Source organism: Notolepis coatsorum (assembly GCF_963971535.1).
Source record: "Notolepis coatsorum genome assembly, chromosome: 6".
Taxonomy (NCBI): Eukaryota; Metazoa; Chordata; class Actinopteri; order Aulopiformes; family Paralepididae; genus Notolepis; species Notolepis coatsorum.
In genome coordinates, this window is record NC_140170.1 from 180,223,704 (window position 1) to 180,242,288 (window position 18,585).

At 44.1% G+C, this 18,585-nt stretch overlaps 1 protein-coding gene across 1 annotated transcript in view; it reads left to right on the forward strand.

The window, feature by feature from the left end:
• Nucleotides 1–16,233, forward strand: part of dnajc16l (DnaJ (Hsp40) homolog, subfamily C, member 16 like) — a 39,054-nt gene extending 22,821 nt beyond the window's left edge. The window contains exons 9-15 of the mRNA XM_084316752.1: nt 342–519; nt 5,404–5,586; nt 7,908–7,984; nt 11,487–11,567; nt 12,262–12,351; nt 14,267–14,437; nt 15,500–16,233. Coding sequence (XP_084172878.1) covers nt 342–519; nt 5,404–5,586; nt 7,908–7,984; nt 11,487–11,567; nt 12,262–12,351; nt 14,267–14,437; nt 15,500–15,986 — 1,267 coding nt within the window. The 3' untranslated portion in view covers nt 15,987–16,233. The remainder of the gene's footprint in view (nt 1–341; nt 520–5,403; nt 5,587–7,907; nt 7,985–11,486; nt 11,568–12,261; nt 12,352–14,266; nt 14,438–15,499) is intronic.
• The last annotated feature ends 2,352 nt before the right edge of the window (nt 16,234–18,585 follow it).

The window sequence follows — 18,585 nt, forward strand, 5'->3', positions numbered from 1 at the left end:
CGACATCACGCGGTCGCGGGGGGGAATGATTCCTCTGCCTGCACTCTCACTAGTGTTTGGGAGAAGAACTGTGAGCAGGCTGACATAGTGTGACAACTTGACCAACGGCCTGTAAGAAAAGTGTCTACTCCTGTTACTTTTAGATGTGCTCTAAGAACAGAGGCTCATCTTATTCTAACATCAAGTAACAACACCCTTCAATCTCAGACAGACCCATGAAGCTAATTGACTATGATTAAATTACCTCAGATAACCGTGTCTGCGTGTGTGTGTGTGTGCGTGTGTGTGTGTGTGTGTGTGTGTGTGTGTGTGTGTGTGTGTGTGTGTGTGTGTGTGTCCAGGTACTGTGTGTTGCTGATCACCGGTGAGGACCAGGTCTTCGCTCCGGGGAACAAGGCCTTCCTGGACTTTGCTTCGGCCAACTCTAAAGATGTGCTGCGTTTCACCTACGTGTTCCGGAGCCAGCAGCAGCCTCTGTGCCAGGCCCTGCTCAACAACCAGGGGGCGCTGTCAGCTCAGGTACACACACACACACACACACACACTACACACACAGTGTACCAGCAGCAGCCTCTGTGCCAGGTAAACAAGACGAAAGTCATTCTCTGGTCTGCATCCCCTTAACAATTGTATGTATTGAGCTGTACTGTACTGTACCCATTCTGCAATCTGTTAATAAAGTTTTCAATCAATCAATCAATCAATCAATCCTGCTCAACAACCAGGGGGCGCTGTCAGCTCAGACACACACACACACACACACACACACACACACACACACACAACATATCATTTATATTTCAGAAGACTACCACACACACCTATTCCTGGTACATACAGTGTATAGGGCATGTACCAGTATATACACACTTACATAGGTTCTGTATCAACAATACATCTAGGACACCGTGCAGTTTACTCGAAAGTCATGGAAAAAATAGTATACGAACAGGTCGAAAAGTACCTTACGGATAAAAATCTAATCTACGAATTCCAATCTGGCTTCAGAACATCCCACTCCACTGACACATGCCTTCTCTATTTGAATGACCACATCAAGCAAGAGGTGGACGCAGGCAAATACTGCGGCATGGTCATGCTAGACCTACAAAAGGCCTTCGACACTGTCAATCACACCATTCTGATTGACAAGCTAAAAGCAATTGGTTTTGATAGTTTATCAGTGAGCTGGATACAATCCTACCTGGAGGGGAGAGAACAGATGGTGGAGGTAAACGGTACCCTATCCCCCCCCTCACAGTGAACTGTGGTGTTCCACAAGGAAGCATACTAGGACCACTACTGTTCCTAATTTATGCAAATGACATGTCGTCAGCTTGTGACTGCAACTTGTTCCTGTTTGCGGACGACTCAGCCCTGCTGGTCTCTGACAAGAACAAGTTACAGGTTGAAAAAACCCTCAGCTCGGAACTAGGCAAAATCTGCATATGGCTCGCCGACAACAAACTATCATTACACATGGGCAAAACAGAGTCCATTCTCTTCGGTTCAAATAACAAACTCAGCAAAACAGACGGCTTCTCAGTTACAGTGGGTGACAATATTGTCACAAGGAAAGATGAAATTACCTACCTAGGTTCCATCCTAGAGGCTAATCTTTCCTGTGACAAAATGGCATCCAATGTAATAAAAAAAGTCAATCAACGAACTCGATTCTTGTACCGGATCTCCTCCCTGGTAAACAAGAATACCCTGAAGACTCTGGCAGGAGCACTCATTCAAGGGTACTACGACTATGCTTGCACCTCATGGTACCAAAGCACCTCAAAGGCACTAAAAACCAAATTACAAACATCTCAAAACAAACTAGTCAGACTACTGCTTGACCTGACTCCTAGAACCCACCTCACCCCTGCACACTTTGCCAACCTAGGATGGCTTAGAGTAGACAACAGAGTACAGCAACTTGCAATGGGCCTGGTCTACAAGATACACTACACGACCAAGGTACCCATGTACATGTCAAAATACTTCCCAAAGGTCAGTGAATACCACGATCACAACACCAGAGGGAGCTCCACAAATCATGTAAAACCCAGATTCGGCTCAAACAAGGGACTAAACACGTTTCGCAATTATGCCACAACAATGTGGAACGCCCTACCCAAAGCTGTAAAGGAATGTAAATCACTACCCACCTTCAAAAACACTCTCAAAGAACACCTACGGGAGACTGCAATTCAAAACTGGCCCCTACAAATGTCCTAACCCAGTTGTACAATAAAGACCAAGCATGACTTTGTCAGTATTCCAATGTACAGCCCCACCCAACCCCACCCCACCTACCCAACCTCCTCCATTGTACAGTTTCCATGTCAAATGTATATACTCTTCTTCTGGATTTTTTTAGTATCACAAACAGTACTGTATTTGAAAATCTGGTATGTCATAAATGTATAGATGTAGCAGTACTGTCTATCTGTATGTCATGTGTGTCATATGATGAATTGAAAATGGGGGACCCTGATGGAAACAAGACGAAAGTCTTTCTCAGGTCTGCATACTCTTAACAATTGTATGTATTGAGCTGTACTGTACTGTACCCATTCTGCAATCTGTTAATAAACTTTTCAATCAATTCAATCAATCAATCAATACTGTGAAAACCTGTTTGTGTAACTGTCTAGGTCAGGGGTCAGCAACCTTTACTATCAAAAGAGACACTTTTCCCCCCTCCCACAAAATCAAATGCTCAGGGAGCCGCACAACCTATTTACCCTTAAAATGAAGATAACAAAGTGTATAATGTTTTATATATCCCCAAGCATAAAACACCTGACAATTGCATACCCAAAGTTATTTGCGATTTATTATACTTTATACTTATAGCACACAGTTTGTTGCATTAACACTTTGATTGCCCAACCCGAGTTTTCTCGGGTTTACCCCCCGCGGGTTGAATGCCCACTCACAAGAATTCTCGTATTTTCTCGTTTTTTTTTTATCAGCGATCTGAAATCATATTTCATCAACCAAGTCTACCGTTGGAAAATAGCCACTCCAGGCGCTCAGATGTGAAAAAAGCGCCCCCTATCGTCTCCCAGATGGTAATTCACCCTTTTGGATTGAACTCAATGAAAATGAATGAGAAAAAAAAAAACTGAATCCACGTTCTACTTCTCACTCATGCCGTCGGCCAGTTTCACTCTGGAGCCTCAGAGCAGCGGGGATTATGTGTTTTTACAGTATACACGGTGGATCAATAAAAGGATTGATTTTTTCGAATGGCGATCAGGAATTGGAATAATCCATTTGGATTATCTATGTTACCAGTCTTAGGATAATCAGATCAGTTTTCACGGAGATATAAGCTTTTATGTGATATGGCTGTTTGGCTGTGCGAGCGGTCAGTAACTAGGAGAATCGATTTTCAGCTTGCGGCACGAGTGTGCATGCGCACACATATACTATCGATAATCTAGTGTTTATTTGAAAACAATTCATAAATAGGCCGAAAAATTACAACGTTCTAGAATATTCCAGTAAAGGGCGATTATCATGGAATGTCTTATTTTTTCCGTGAAAACGAGTGCTTTTCAAAATGCTAGAAAACCTAAATGGACCGATAAAAAAACAATCTGCTACGACAATGTTGACTGGAAAATGAGTCTTTGATAAGCGACGGGCAGATTAGACACATAGCCATAATTTAAAACATAGATTAGGCGATATTAACGTTAACATTGAAGTGGTGCTGGGCATTCAAGGGGATAAAAAGGAATTAAGCTTGGGCTCTGAAAGTGTTAATGGAATTATAAAGCAACAAAAAGATTTTTTTTTTACTTTTTATTGCTGTTTTTACCTGTTATAAAAAAGGGAAACCTCAAACTCTTATGAAGAGGAGAAAAAATACTGGCTGTGTAGACCTATTTTTAAATAAAACACAGAAGAGGAGACAAAACACTGGTGTCTGTAGACCGACTTTGAAATAAAACCCTGAACTATTCAGGTATATTTGAGTCCTTCCCTTATTTGTGGAACATTTATAAAATAAAAAGTAGTCTACTTTGAAAAAAGACTACCATGTGTAGACCTACTTTGAAATAAAACACAGAAAAGGAGAAAAAACAGTGGCATCTGTAGACCTACTTTGAAATAAAACCCTGAACTATGCAGCTCTATTTGAGTCATTCCCTTATTTGTGGAAAATCTATCAAATAAAAAGTAAATTTTTCGTTGTTCGCAAATTTCGCACCACATATCAGGCATACAGGTTCATCGTTAGTCGTGAAAGCAAATTAATCTGTCCACGCTGAATTAAACCCTCTATTTTCCTCAGATTTTACTTTTTTTGGATGTATCCATGGTTAGCTTACTGGGGGGTCGGAAACTCAAGATTAGCCACTTGCAGACGGCAGGGAGAGGCACGGGGTGTGACGTACTGTATATTTTAGTTGATGAAATATTTTTGTTGACAAAATATTTTTGTTGATGAAATATTTTTTCATTTCATTGTCACTTGAAATGCTAGGAATGGTCACGTGGAATTGGAGAACCAATGGAATAGTCCCACCGGGCCGCGTGTATATTTCCCTAACGCACTATCACTTCCGCGTTCGAGATGCGAGCGAGTAAAAAAAATGTGTTAAAAAAAACAAAACAAACATCTTTGGATAGCTTCTTTGCAACGGGGAAATATAACGCTTCTTTTAATAAACAGGAGCCATACTTAAAATACGGGTTTATCGCAACAGGTCAGTGATTCTTGCGTGCCGAGCCGACGTCCTCTCTGCATAATATGTGGCGACAACAACAACAACAACAGCGAGGCAATGATGACAACTGTGTTCAAGTTGGCAGATAAAGTAGCTGCATTCAACGCCAATCTGGAATTGGAGGGCGGCGAGTGGATATTGGACATGTTTCAAGCATTAGCAGGGATTTTGGAGGACTTAACAACAAACAAGGTATGGTGAGTCGTGTTTTCATGCATTCTGGTTCATCACCCGCCGCGGTGATCTGCAACAGCTGATCTGCTGTTCATGAATGAATGAAAACTTTATTTAACAGATTGCAGAATGGGTACAATACAGTACGGCGCAATACACACAATTGTTAAGGGGATGCAGACCAGAGAAAAACGTTTGTCTTGTTTACATCAGGGTCCGCCATTTGCGAGTGCTCGCTTATGCCTGTTTTTTACTGTTGTGGAGCACTGTGAACTGCAACCTCTGTATGAAAAGTGCTATACAAATAAAGTTATTATTATTAAGTGTATGCACCCGCCGCGGTGCTCAGTATATTAAATTAGCCATTGTTTTTGATCCTGGCCCGCCAAGCAAAGGCTTGGGGAAAATCTGGCCCGTGGCCAGACCTAATTGCCGACCCCTGCTCTACAGTCTAATGGACAGTTGAACTGTTTCTATCGCCAACGATCGACAGGTGGTCCTTCTTGAGAGGCGGAGCCAGGCTGGCAAGGTCCTGTACCGCTCTGTGATTGGTGGCTGGAACGGAAGTGAGGAGGATAAGCACCGCCTCCACGAGCAGCTGGAGCTGCTGCAGCACGATCCATCTTACCTGATCCATGACACCACACTGCCGGAGCTCAACAACGAGATGGCCCCCGTAAGACCCCCCTCTCTCCCACTGGCTCTCAGGTTATTTAACAACAAGATCCCCCTCTCTGCCACTGGCTCTCAGGTTATTTAACAACGAGATCCCCCTCTCTGCCACTGGCTCTCAGGTTATTTAACAACGAGATCCCCCTCTCTGCCACTGGCTCTCAGGTTATTTAACAACAAGACCCCCCCTCTCTGCCACTGGCTCTCAGGTTATTTAACAACGAGATCCCCCTCTCTGCCACTGGCTCTCAGGTTATTTAACAACAAGATCCCCCTCTCTGCCACTGGCTCTCAGGTTATTTTACAATGAGATCCCCCTCTCTCCCACTGGCTCTCAGGTTATTTAATAACAAGATCCCCCCCTCTGCCACTGGCTCTCAGGTTATTTAACAACAAGATGGCCCCCGTAAGATCCCCCTCTCTCTGACTGGCTCTCCAGTTATTTAACATGCTAGTGCAGTGCCCGTTTGGAATACGTGCCCATTTGGAATGGCTGATTGCTTGGCCCCCGGTATTGCTGCTCGCAGCGTTCTTGAGAACCACTCATCCAATCAAGTTCACACTTGACACTGCCCTCCCTTGGGTCCTCGGCAATATCGGATGAACGGTTCACAAGAAACTCGAAGGACAGACAGACGGACAGAGATTCCTTTCATTCCAGTACAAATTACAATGTCTTTCTTTATCTTGTAATACAGTTGTCATGGTGCTGTTCCATTCAAAAGGGAAATTATTATTATTATTAAATTATATATATATGTGTGTATGTATGTATATATATATATGTATGTATATATGTAGTGGCCAGTTTAATAAGATTATTCTTTTTGCATGGATCCATGACGGTATACCTCCCAGCCTTAATGGTCAATGAGATCATTCACAGTAGAAGATACAACAAATGTAAAATTATTAAGATAATAAATAAATACATGATAAGAAGAAATTAAAGAATACACAACATAAAACAGGGTAGGTGTGAACCAACCCTAGTCTTCAGCCTAGATGGAGGGACCATCAGGAGAGGGAGACTGTAGGACCTTAGTCTTCAGCCTAGATGGAGGGACCACCAGGAGAGAGAGACTGGATGACCTTAGTCTTCAGCCTAGATGGAGGGACCACCAGGAGAGAGAGACTGGATGGAGGACCTTAGTCTTCAGCCTAGATGGAGGGACCACCAGGAGAGAGAGACTGTAGGACCTTAGTCTTCAGCCTAGATGGAGGGACCACCAGGAGAGTGACTGTAGGACCTTAGTCTTCAGCCTAGATGGAGGGACCACCAGGAGAGAGAGACGTTTGAATGGCTTTTCTAAATGAAGTGTGTAAAATTGCCAGTTTTATTTCGAAATATTGGAAACGGAGATAACATAGAATGTTATCTCCGTTTCCAATATTTTGAAATAAAACTGGTGCTTTTATTTCATGCAATGCGTGTTTGTCATTTCAGCACCACGCGCTGTCCACCTCAAGCCTATATACCTGTTATTCAAGTGCGTAAAACTGCCTGTTTTATTATCGAAATATTGGAAACGGAGATAACATACTCTTTATTTTGACATCGGATGACGACGACATGACAGAAGTTGAACAGCGTGGGGACAATTGTGTAAACTGCCGCGTGACATGTAGGAAATTGGTCCGTGGAGGTCCGCTCGACTATGAAAGCTCAAAAAGTCCAGTGGACCTCCGCTGAGTCCAGTCCGCGTACAGTCTGCTCGACTATGGGAGGGCCTTTAGTCTTCAGCCTAGATGGAGGGACCACCAGAGAGAGACTGTAGGACCTTAGTCTTCAGCCTAGATGGAGGGACCACCAGGAGAGAGAGACTGGAGGACCTTAGTCTTCAGCCTAGATGGAGGGACCACCAGGAGAGAGTGACTGGAGGACCTGAGCGATCTAGGAGCAATGTGGGGGGAGAGGAGATCCATTAAACAAGAGGGAGCCAGGCCATTGATGGCTTTGAAAACAAATAACAAGACCTTAAAATGGTTCCTGTCCTAAGCTTCCCTTCCTGGACTGGGAGCCAGTGAAGGGAATCGAACACTGGGGTGATGTGGTCTCTCTTTTTAGTGCCAGTCAGCATCATGGCTGCAGCATTTTGTACAAGGATAAGGATGGCTGGCTGATTCCTAGATACAGGGAGTTGCAGTAGTCTAGGCAGGATGAAAGTATGGAGAACTGCACTCTCCAGGTCAGGAAAAGGACAGAAGAGTTAAGTTGTGTTTTGGAGCTAAATTCAAACACAAAAAGATCTACGATTGGAAAATCTTGCACATTGTAGCTTGAATGAATCCCTGTGTGTTCCCTGCCTTTGCCACACCCCTCAGATGTTTCTGGTCCAGTGGATGAATGCTGCTTCCGATTACATGCTTCAAATCTATGACGACCTGCTCTACTCAAACTGGTAAGACCCTGTTCACAATATCTATCGCTAACTAGAGCAGGGGAGACAGTGGGTTGTGCGTCTGTGATAATGTTCAGTGTAAAACTATTTGATTGTGGAGTCACTCCTCATCATGCTTTCTGGTGATTTTAATTTATTCATTTAAGGGAACTTTATTTAGAATCAGATCAGAATCAGAAAGGTCTCTATTGCCAAGTAGTTTTCACATACAAGGAATTTGCTTTGGTCATTTTCTGTGTGACATTGACGGACAGACATTAACAGACAGATAATACAATAAAGAGGTGAAGTAAGATCAAATGAAAGTTAAGCACAATAGAATAGAATAGAATTGGAGCGGCTACGTGGCGCAGTGGGCAAGGCGCTCGCAATGAATGCTGGAGACTAGGCTCGAACCTCCTGTTCGAGCCCCGCTCTCCACATTGCTTTCAGTTTAGCTGGTCGTCCACAGTAATACACATTGGCCGTATTACGGGGAGGGAAACTGAAGGGTGGGGATTGGGCGTTGTGGACAGCGACTCCTACAGGTCGGTTGGTGCGCCTGCGCAGTAGAATCAAGAAGCGACAGGGGCGGGGCCCCTCCAAAGCCCAGACCCCCGACGCTGAAAGATCGAGCTGCGCAGGTGAAAAGATGCGACGGCTGTTACCTCGAGTATCGGAGGGGACTCGTGCTATGTATGACTTAGTCCACATTGCAGCCGGCTTGTGGGAGGCAAGAAACAACGTTAAAAGACAGGGGAGGGTTGAATTGGACGATATGAAAATTGGGATGGGAGAAAAATAGAAAATGGGAGAAAAAGTGGATAAAAAAAAAGACTATAATAGAATTATGGAATAAAATATAGGCCAGGGCTGTACAACTGTAAATAAAGAGGTTGAATAATATTAAATTGGATATAAACTATATTAAATATAGCACAATAGAATATAGTACAATACAAATAAAATAGGAATAGGCCAGGGCTGTGCAATATGCAAAGACTATGGGTCAGTGAAGTATGAACAGGTATGTTTGGTTGTTTATGCAAGTATTTAGTCCAGTAGGGGTGTGTTTATGTAACACAGTGGGGGAAGGGGGGGTGTCAGTGAGGGTCCCGAGCCTTGTTGACGAGGCTCATTGCAGAGGGGAAGAAACTGTTCCTGTGGCGTGAGTTTTTGGCCCTGATGGACCGCAGCTTCCTGCCAGAGGGGAGTGGCTCAAACAGGTTGTGACCGGGGTGGTAGGGGTCGGCCACAATCTTACCTGCACGCTTCAGAGTTCTGGAGGCGTACAGGTCCTGGAGAGATGGCAGATTGCAGCCGATCACCTTCTCAGCAGAGTGGATGACACGCTGCAGCCTGCCTTTGTCCTTGGCCGTGGCTGCAGCGTACCATACTGTGATGGAGGAGGTGAGGATGGACTCAATGATGGCATGTGTAAAAGTGCACCATCATCGTCTTTGGCAGGTGGAATTTCTTCAGCTGCCACAGGAAGTACATCCTCTGCTGTGCTTTCTTGATGAGGGAGCTGATGTTCAGCTCCCACTTGAGGTCATGGGAGATGATAGTTCCTAGGAAGTGGAAGGACTCCACAGTGTCCACTGGGGAGTCACACAGGGTGATGGGGTTGAGTGGGGCTGGGTTCCTTCTGTAATCCACAACCATCTCCAGTGTCTTGAGAGCGTTGAGATCCAGATTGTTCTGGCTGCACCACGTCACCAGATGGTCAATCTATCACCTGTAGGCGGACTCATCCCCACCAGCGATGAGTTCAATGAGGGTGGTGTCATCCGCAAACATCAGGAGCTTGACGTACTGGTGACTGGAGGTGCAGCTGTTGGTATAGAGGGAGAAGAGAAGAGGGGAAATTAAACAGCCTTGGGGGGAACCTGTGCTGATGGTCTGGGAGTCTGAGGTGTGTTTTCCCAGTCTCACATGCTGCTTCCTGTCAGACAGGAAGTCTGTGATCCACCTGCAGGTGGAGTCGGGCACGCTCAGCTGGGAGAGCTTGTCCTGTAGCAGGGCCGGGATGACTGTATTAAAAGCAGAGCTGAAATCCACAAACGGGATCCTGGTGTAGGTTCCTGCAGAGTCCAGGTGCTGGAGGATGAAGTCGAGTGCCATGTTGACAGAGTCGTCTACAGACCTGTTGGCTCTGTAGGCGAACTGCAGGGGGTTCAGGAGAGGGTCTGTGATGGATTTAAGGTGTGTAAGCACAAGGCGTTCAAAATCACCACAGGGGTCAGGGCGACGGGTCTGTAGTCATTTAGTCCACTGCGCCTTGGCTTTTTGGCGACCGGGATTACGGTGGATGTTTTGAAGCAGGCTGGCACGTGGCATGTCTCCAGTGAGGTGTTAAAGATGTCTGTGAACACCGGAGACAGCTGGTCGGCACAGTGCTTCAAGGTGGACGGAGAGACCGAGTCGGGTCCCGCTGCTTTTTGTTTTTTTTTGTCTCTTATACAGTCTATGCTGTGACGTCATCATTAAGATGACACACGCAAGTTATGAACCATGGATTAAAATATCCACATGCGTGGTGGTTGTGGTTGGGCGGACAAAATGTTTGATAAAAACGCAAAAACTTTTTTTCCCCCCCTCTTCATGAAAGTCACCGTTGGCCTAGTCACATTGTTTATTGAGCAAAAATACAACATGCAAGTGGGCCTTTAATCATTCAAAATGTTCAGTTGCTATCGCTATCAGCTCTATCTTTAATTTTTCAAAATGTTCAGTTGCTATCGCATGCACTCATCTGTGTTTCATTACACACATGAGTGCATGCTTACCAACTGTTTGCCTCTTTTTACTGCAACACTACTATCACCGACATCTAAGAAGGGAGATCCCCCCTTGAATGGCCCTTCTAAGGTTTCTCTCCTCCACATTGCCTGTGGTGCATGTTTCCCTATTACTAGGTTTTAGTGAGTTTTTCCTTACCTTCGCGTGGGGTATGTCTGGGAGTGTTGCATTTATTTATTTTGCATTTATTTAAAAAATGTTGGACCTTATGGTGTTCTTGTTTTGTTCTTGACTTATTGTGATGTTTCTTCTTGACCTGTTTAAAGAAGACGTGTACGGCCCATGGGGACATTAACGTGTGTTGTCGGGCCTTACAAATAAATTTGATTTGATATTACATAACTTCCTACAAGAAGAATGTCGCTGCTTTTTGTAGTCGGGTCCCAACTGCAAAACTGCAAAATTACTGTATTACCCTGTATTTTACTGTCATACACTTTTACTATTATGTAGACTACCGTATTCTGTTTTGTGTTTACATGTAATGTATTGTATATTGTATACATGCACTTTAATTATGGTCTTGTGTGATGTACCGCACATTTTATTGCTGTCTTGATATATTTCAAATGTTATTGCTGTCATCTTGGCCAGGTCTCCCTTGCAAAAGAGATCTTGTATCTCAATGGGACTTCCTGTTTAAATAAAGGTTAAAAAAAAGAAAGTCATATTTATGTGTGTCTGGGATTGGGTGTTTGATGTTTGCCGGCCTGTCTTCCAGGCGGGAGATGATGCCCATCCTGTCTCTGATCTTCTCTGCGCTCTTCATCCTCTTCGGCACCGTCATCATCCAGGCCTTCAGGTGAGAGCGGCGTTTTATAGAGAATCACATGTAAATGTGTTTAGTAAACTAATTGCAGGCTCTGGGAATGTCAACACATGTCCCCAGCCTGCATAGTGCATATTTTAAAGTAACGTTTAGATTATGTCTCCTGGTATGTTTGAATTAGGATCATGTCTCCTGATATGACTAAATTGGGATGATTTCTCCTGGTATGACTAAATTAGGATTATTTCTCCTGGTATGTTTAAATTAGGATTATGTCTCCTGGTATGTTTGAATTAGGATTATGTCTCCTGGTATGTTTGAATTAGGATTATGTCTCCTGGTATGACTAAATTAGGATTATTTCTCCTGGTATGACTAAATTAGGATTATGTCTCCTTGTATGACTAAATTAGGATTATGTCTCCTGGTATGTTTAAATTAGGATTATGTCTCCTGGTATGTTTGAATTAGGATTATGTCTCCTGGTATGTTTGAATTAGGATTATTTCTCCTGGTATGACTAAATTAGGATTATTTATCCTGGTATGTTTAAATTAGGATTATGTCTCTTGATATGTTTAAATTAGGATTATGGCTCCTGGTATGTTTGAATTAGGATTATGTCTCCTGGTATGTTTTAATTAGGATTATGTCTCCTGGTATGTTTGAATTAGGATTATGTCTCCTGGTATGACTAAGTTATTTCCCTCCTCTGATCTTTACTCAGTGATTCAGGTGAAGACAAGCCTCAGAAACCAAAACCCAAGGAGCATCAGAAGACTGAGGAAGACTCATCTAGTAGAGCCAGTACTTCGGCGTAAGGATAATACCGTTCTTATCGTCCAGGTTCACATTTAGGCCTAGCTGTGCTTTGTTGTGTTTGTAATCTGGACGTGGTACCACCACAGAAATCCAAAACAAGGAATTCACCTTTTCTTATTTGAAACCAATCTTGTGTGTAGCCTTCACTTGGTCTAGTGTAACCTTCACTTGGTCTAGTGTAACCTTCACTTGGTCTAGTGTAACCTTTAATAAATCTCAAGGCCCCCCCTGTCATGCCTCTGCGCCCCCCCTGGGGGGCGCGCCCCCCACTTTGAGAAACACTGGTCTAGTGTCGCCTTCACTTGGTCTAGTGTAACCTTCACTTGGTCTAGTGTAACCTTCACTTGGTCTAGTGTAACCTTCACTTGGTCTAGTGTAGCCTACACTTGGTCTAGTGTAACCTACACTTGGTCTAGTGTCGCTTTCACTTGGTCTAGTGTAACCTTCACTTGGTCTAGTGTAGCCTACACTTGGTCTAGTGTAACCTACACTTGGTCTAGTGTCGCCTTCACTTGGTCTAGTGTAACCTTCACTTGGTCTTGTGTAACCTTCACTTGGTCTAGTGTAACCTTCACTTGGTCTAGTGTCGCCTTCACTTGGTCTAGTGTAACCTTCACTTGGTCTTGTGTAACCTTCACTTGGTCTAGTGTAGCCTTCACTTGGTCTAGTGTCGCCTTCACTTGGTCTAGTGTAACCTTCACTTGGTCTAGTGTAACCTTCACTTGGTCTAGTGTAGCCTTCACTTGGCCTAGTGTAACCTTCACTTGGTCTAGTGTAACCTTCACTTGGTCTAGTGTAGCCTTCACTTGGCCTAGTGTAACCTTCACTTGGCCTTGTGTAACCTACACTTGGTCTAGTGTAGCCTTCACTTGGCCTTGTGTAACCTTCACTTGGTCTAGTGTAACCTTCACTTGGTCTAGTGTAACCTTCACTTGGTCTTGTGTAACCTTCACTTGGTCTTGTGTAACCTTCACTTGGTCTAGTGTAACCTTCACTTGGTCTTGTGTAACCTTCACTTGGTCTAGTGTAACCTTCACTTGGTCTTGTGTAACCTTCACTTGGTCTTGTGTAACCTACACTTGGTCTTGTGTAACCTTCACTTGGTCTAGTGTAACCTTCACTTGGTCTAGTGTAACCTTCACTTGGTCTTGTGTAACCTACACTTGGTCTAGTGTAACCTTCACTTGGTCTAGTTTCAAGTTTCAAGTTTCAAGTTTCTTTATTAGTTGACATGCAAAGATACAGAATACCTTCACATGGAATGCTTTTTTTCTGTTATGCTCCTATGATGATCATAGGACGCTTGGGTCATACACATACAGCTCATTACAGTAATATTCCACAATTATTACATTTTAGATAGTAATAATGGTACAGAGCCTTGAGACAAACATATGCATATTCACCACCGCAAACAGACTAGTGTAACCTACACTTGGTCTTGTGTAACCTTCACTTGGTCTAGTGTAACCTTCACTTGGTCTTGTGTAACCTTCACTTGGTCTAGTGTAACCTTCACTTGGTCTAGTGTAACCTTCACTTGGTCTAGTGTAACCTTCACTTGGTCTAGTGTAACCTTCACTTGGTCTAGTGTAACCATCACTTGGTCTTAGTGTAACCTACACTTGGTCTAGTGTAACCTTCACTTGGTCTAGTGTAACCTTCACTTGGTCTTGTTAAACATGCTCACAACAGCATTGAAAGAGACTCTATAAACATTATACACTCTTTTCATGGCTTACAACTTCCAGTATTTATCCATATTGGATATTTTCAGCCATAACAGAAGATGTATTATCTCTCTCTTTCTCTCTCTCTCTCTGTCTCTCGGTCTCTGTCTCTCCCTCCCTCCCCCCTCCCCCCTCTCTCTCTGTCTCTGTCTCGCTCTCGCTCTCTCTCCATCCATCTAGTCGTGCTCCTAAGAAGGACTTTGTGGAGGTGACCGAGCTGACAGATCTCACCTACACCAGTAACCTGGTGAAGCTGAGGCCAGGTCACATCAACGTGGTGCTGGTCCTCACCGACTCCTCCAAGAACGCCCTACTCAGGAAGTTTGCCAAAGAGGTGTTCTCTTTCTCTGGGTACGTTGCATTGTGTTCTCTGCACTGAGAGGTGTTCTCTTTCTCTGGGTACGTTGCATTGTGTTCCCTGCACTGAGAGGTGTTCTCTTTCTCTGGGTACGTTGCATTGTGTTCTCTGCACTGAGAGGTGTTTTCTTTCTCTGGGTACGTTGCATTGTGTTCTCTGCACTGAGAGGTGTTCTCTTTCTCTGGGTACGTTGCATTGTGTTCTCTGCACTGAGAGGTGTTCTCTTTCTCTGGGTACGTTGCATTGTGTTCTCTGCACTGAGAGGTGTTCTCTTTCTCTGGGTACGTTGCATTGTGTTCTCTGCACTGAGAGGTGTTCTCTTTCTCTGGGTACGTTGCATTGTGTTCTCTGCACTGAGAGGTGTTCTCTTTCTCTGGGTACGTTGCATTGTGTTCGCTGCACTGAGAGGTGTTCTCTTTCTCTGATTGGTTGGAAATGTTCCTCAGGTGGTAGAAGGTTTGACGGGAGCGTTTTTATGTGGGCATCAAAGGACAGTGATTATCAACGGTGATATGGGTGATACCGGCCTGTTTGGTTCGATGTGGCGTGCCGATGAAGATGGCTTCGGTCTTACTGCCATTTAGCTGCAGGGAGTTTCTACTCATCCAGTGGCGGATGTCGTCAAGGCATCTGGTTGCCCGGGTGAGAGCCAGGTGTGAGTCAGGGGAGGTTTGGATAGTAGATTTGGGTATCATCAGCATGAGTGGAATTTGATGTCCTGGCTTCGCAGTATTTTACCAAGGGTGGAGCATGTCTGTTTAAAAAGAGCAGGGGCCCCAGGACTGACCCCTGGGGGACGCCAGAGGTAAGGTTCCCCAGCATCACATATTGTGTCAACATAGCTTATGAAGTATGGTTCTTCCTTGTAGAAATTGAAATGATAATACGAAATAAATTAAATTACACCGGCCATATCCTCATCATATCTGTTATTTTCCTCTAGAACCCAGTCTCTCCACTCACTATGTTATCTTCTTGTAGAACCCAGGCTCTCCACTCACTGTTATCTTCTTGTAGAACCCAGTCTCTCCACTCACTCTGTTCTCTTCCTGTAGAACACAGACCCTCCACTTCTCCTTCCTGAATGGCGATAAGCACCGTCAGTGGATGCCTTCCCTCCTCGGCTCGGCCCCAGATGCCTTGCAGTCCCTGGGCTACTCTGACGACGACGACGAGGAGTCTTCGGACCACACCGGCTACGTCCTGGCCCTCAACGGCTACAAGAAGTACTTCTGCCTCTTCAGACCCGTCTTCACCGGGGACGAGCCCAGCGACGGCTCCTCCTCCGAGGCCTCCTTCTCCGCCTCCAGGAGAAAGTCCCGCTCCAGGTCCCGCTCTCAGTCCCGGTCCAGGTCCCGCTCCAGGGAGGACGCACCCGGCTCGGGTAGGAGCTCCGCCAGGGCCACCAGCCTGGACGTCCATCACAAACTGGACCGTCTGGGACTGTGGATGGAGAGGCTGATGGAAGGCACCCTGCCCAGGCTGCGTGTCCCCGCCTGGCCCTGCCTGGATACGACCACTAACAACACCTCCGAGAGCTGAGCTGAAGGCTGGAGAGGTGGAGAGGCGAGGTCATAGTTGTGGTCTTGCTTCCTCGTTAAGTTCCCGAGTCCGAAATCTGGAGTGAAGCTTCTCAAGTGGCTTCCTTTTATTCTGTTATACAACACAGTTTTAACATTGGGAGGTTAGAAGGTTTGGTTCCACGTTTTCTTTTTTTTAAGTGAATGCACAGCAGATCAAGATTTATAGTTGAGGAGAGGAATGCCCTGCAGGCCGTTGAGATGCCCCCCCCCCCCCCCCCCCCCCCTGACACCTGAAGGCTGATGACACCTTGTGTAACCTCACCCTTGTTTTCTTGGTGGGTAATAGACATTACCTTCTTCAGAAAGTATTGGCAGAAGGGTTCCATAATGGCAATAAAGACTATTGCTACTTTATTCCCGTATAAGGCTGAGGCTTATCCAAGGCTAATGTGAAGCTAATGAATAATATTGATAGTTGTAGTTAGCTAAGTCCATCAAGACAACAGAGAGCCTCCCATCATTAGTGCGTTCTTTCACCTTCGAGTCGTCTTAAGGAGAAGTGTGCTTCATCTGCGCGGGTCTCGCTTGTGAGCTTCTACCAGAAGCTGAACTCTGGAGGAACTGCTCTCATTGCACTATTATAATGCACTGATCATACGTTGAATTGTTTTTTTTTTCTTTTGTGTGAACTCTCAAGAACCCCATTCAACCAACCTTGGGTTTCACACAGTACATCTGAAAACCTCTCCGGTTTTGCGTATCAGGATCGAAGGCGTTACGGGTCACGGACAACCTAAGTAGCATTAAAGACACTTGTATCACTGCGTTGTGCGAGCCCTGGAGAAGCATCTCTTCTGCTGTGGTTGAATAGGGTTCTTGTGTGTTCTCATGCTGCTCAGGGCCTACCTACCATCCTTCTTGTCTGTCTTTGTTGAAAGTAAGAATATTTGGCCAGTTTTTCTGTATTTTCTCTCATTTTCTTTCTTTTGTTTTTTTGTGTGACTTCGTTGTTTTCTTGTCGTAATCAAGTTGAAATTTAAGTTCAGGAAACTGCCGTCTAGAACTTAGAAGATCTGCCTTCCTGCCTGTACGTTTTTTGCTGTTTTGTTGACCTCTGAGGTGTGCGATCATGTCGGTGTGATTTTGAATTTTCTTAAACTAAACATACTAATTAGGACGCCACAATGGCCACAGGTAATTCAAACTAATATAGTTCCAGAATTTTCCAAGCTAGAATTCTTCAAGGACACTATAAAAGAAGGAAGCGTCATCACGTCAGAATATCAGCTTTCTATGCTCTGCTTGGTGCCAGACTTTGGCGCCAGTTCCATTGAAGCCTGTATTCAAATGTACTGTATTAATATATTATATATAATATATCAAATTATATAATATTATATAATATATCAAATTATATATTATATATCAAATGTTAGCTAGTTAACAAGGCATCAAATTGCTGATGATTCTGACATCCGAGGTAACGACCGGTTTTAAATTACATAAACGAGTTCCCACACTTGGCACCAATGTCCGTTCACGCGCTACAGTGGCTACACCGTGTTGTGATGACCCTTCCTTCTTTTAGAGTCTCCTTGGAATCCTTGAGGAAACAACAATGGGTTCAATAACGAGAACTCGTTTTTCACTTATCGTCCTTCTCTTTCTTCTCTCTGTTCTTCACTGTCCGTCGTCTGACGTGGGGAGAAATGACATAACGCTTCAGTCTTCCTCTCGTCTCCATTACATCAGTGCCCTTAATCACTGTACACCTCAGTGCATGTAGCAGGTAGGCCTTGTGTTGGTGATAAGAGGTGTGGGCCTATAGTATGTTACAAGCGCTGGCAGCTGTTGCACAATTCACCCACTTTTCTTAATGTGTTTGTTTATTTTTTTTTATTGAATGATTTGCCGGGTCACTAAATGAGGGACACAGTAGACCATAACTCTATTTAATAATTAGGCTTTTAAAAAAAATATATGTTTATGTCTTTTCAATGTCATACTTAAAAATCCATATTCCATATTCCATCCTAAGAGTTAATTACGGTATTACAGTAAGAAGAAAAAAAGAAACTGTTATTTTAAAAAACGAATTCACTTATTTGCAGTTTATTTATGAGATTGTGCGGATAAAATGGTGTGCTATATTTATTTTATTGTGTCCACATGCTTAAAAACTAATAAATCTCTTCTTTTTTTTATCAAAATTGTGTGACTGCAAGAAGTTGAATTGTGAATCAAGAAACGCAATGATGAAGTGAAATTAGTTTTAATAATATACATACAGGTCAATAAACTTAAATGTAACATTATTTACAGTCCACATGCCGTGGACAAAACAAATATTTGTCATAAATAGTAAACCCTTTTAAAACGAGCTACGTGATGTAACCTCCACACATGGTAAACATGGACGGGGTCACGTTCACATGACGGAGGCTCAATGTACCAACAACTGACTGAGTCCACAGAGGCCCTCCTCCACGGAACGTCGGTCTCTTCCAACATTTGTTCTTTTTTTTTTTCTGAATTTTTTTTTCTCCCAATTTAGTCATTATGCCAATTCCCTTCCTGGTCGTTGCGCGCATTGCCCCACTGTCGGCCTAGGGAGGGTG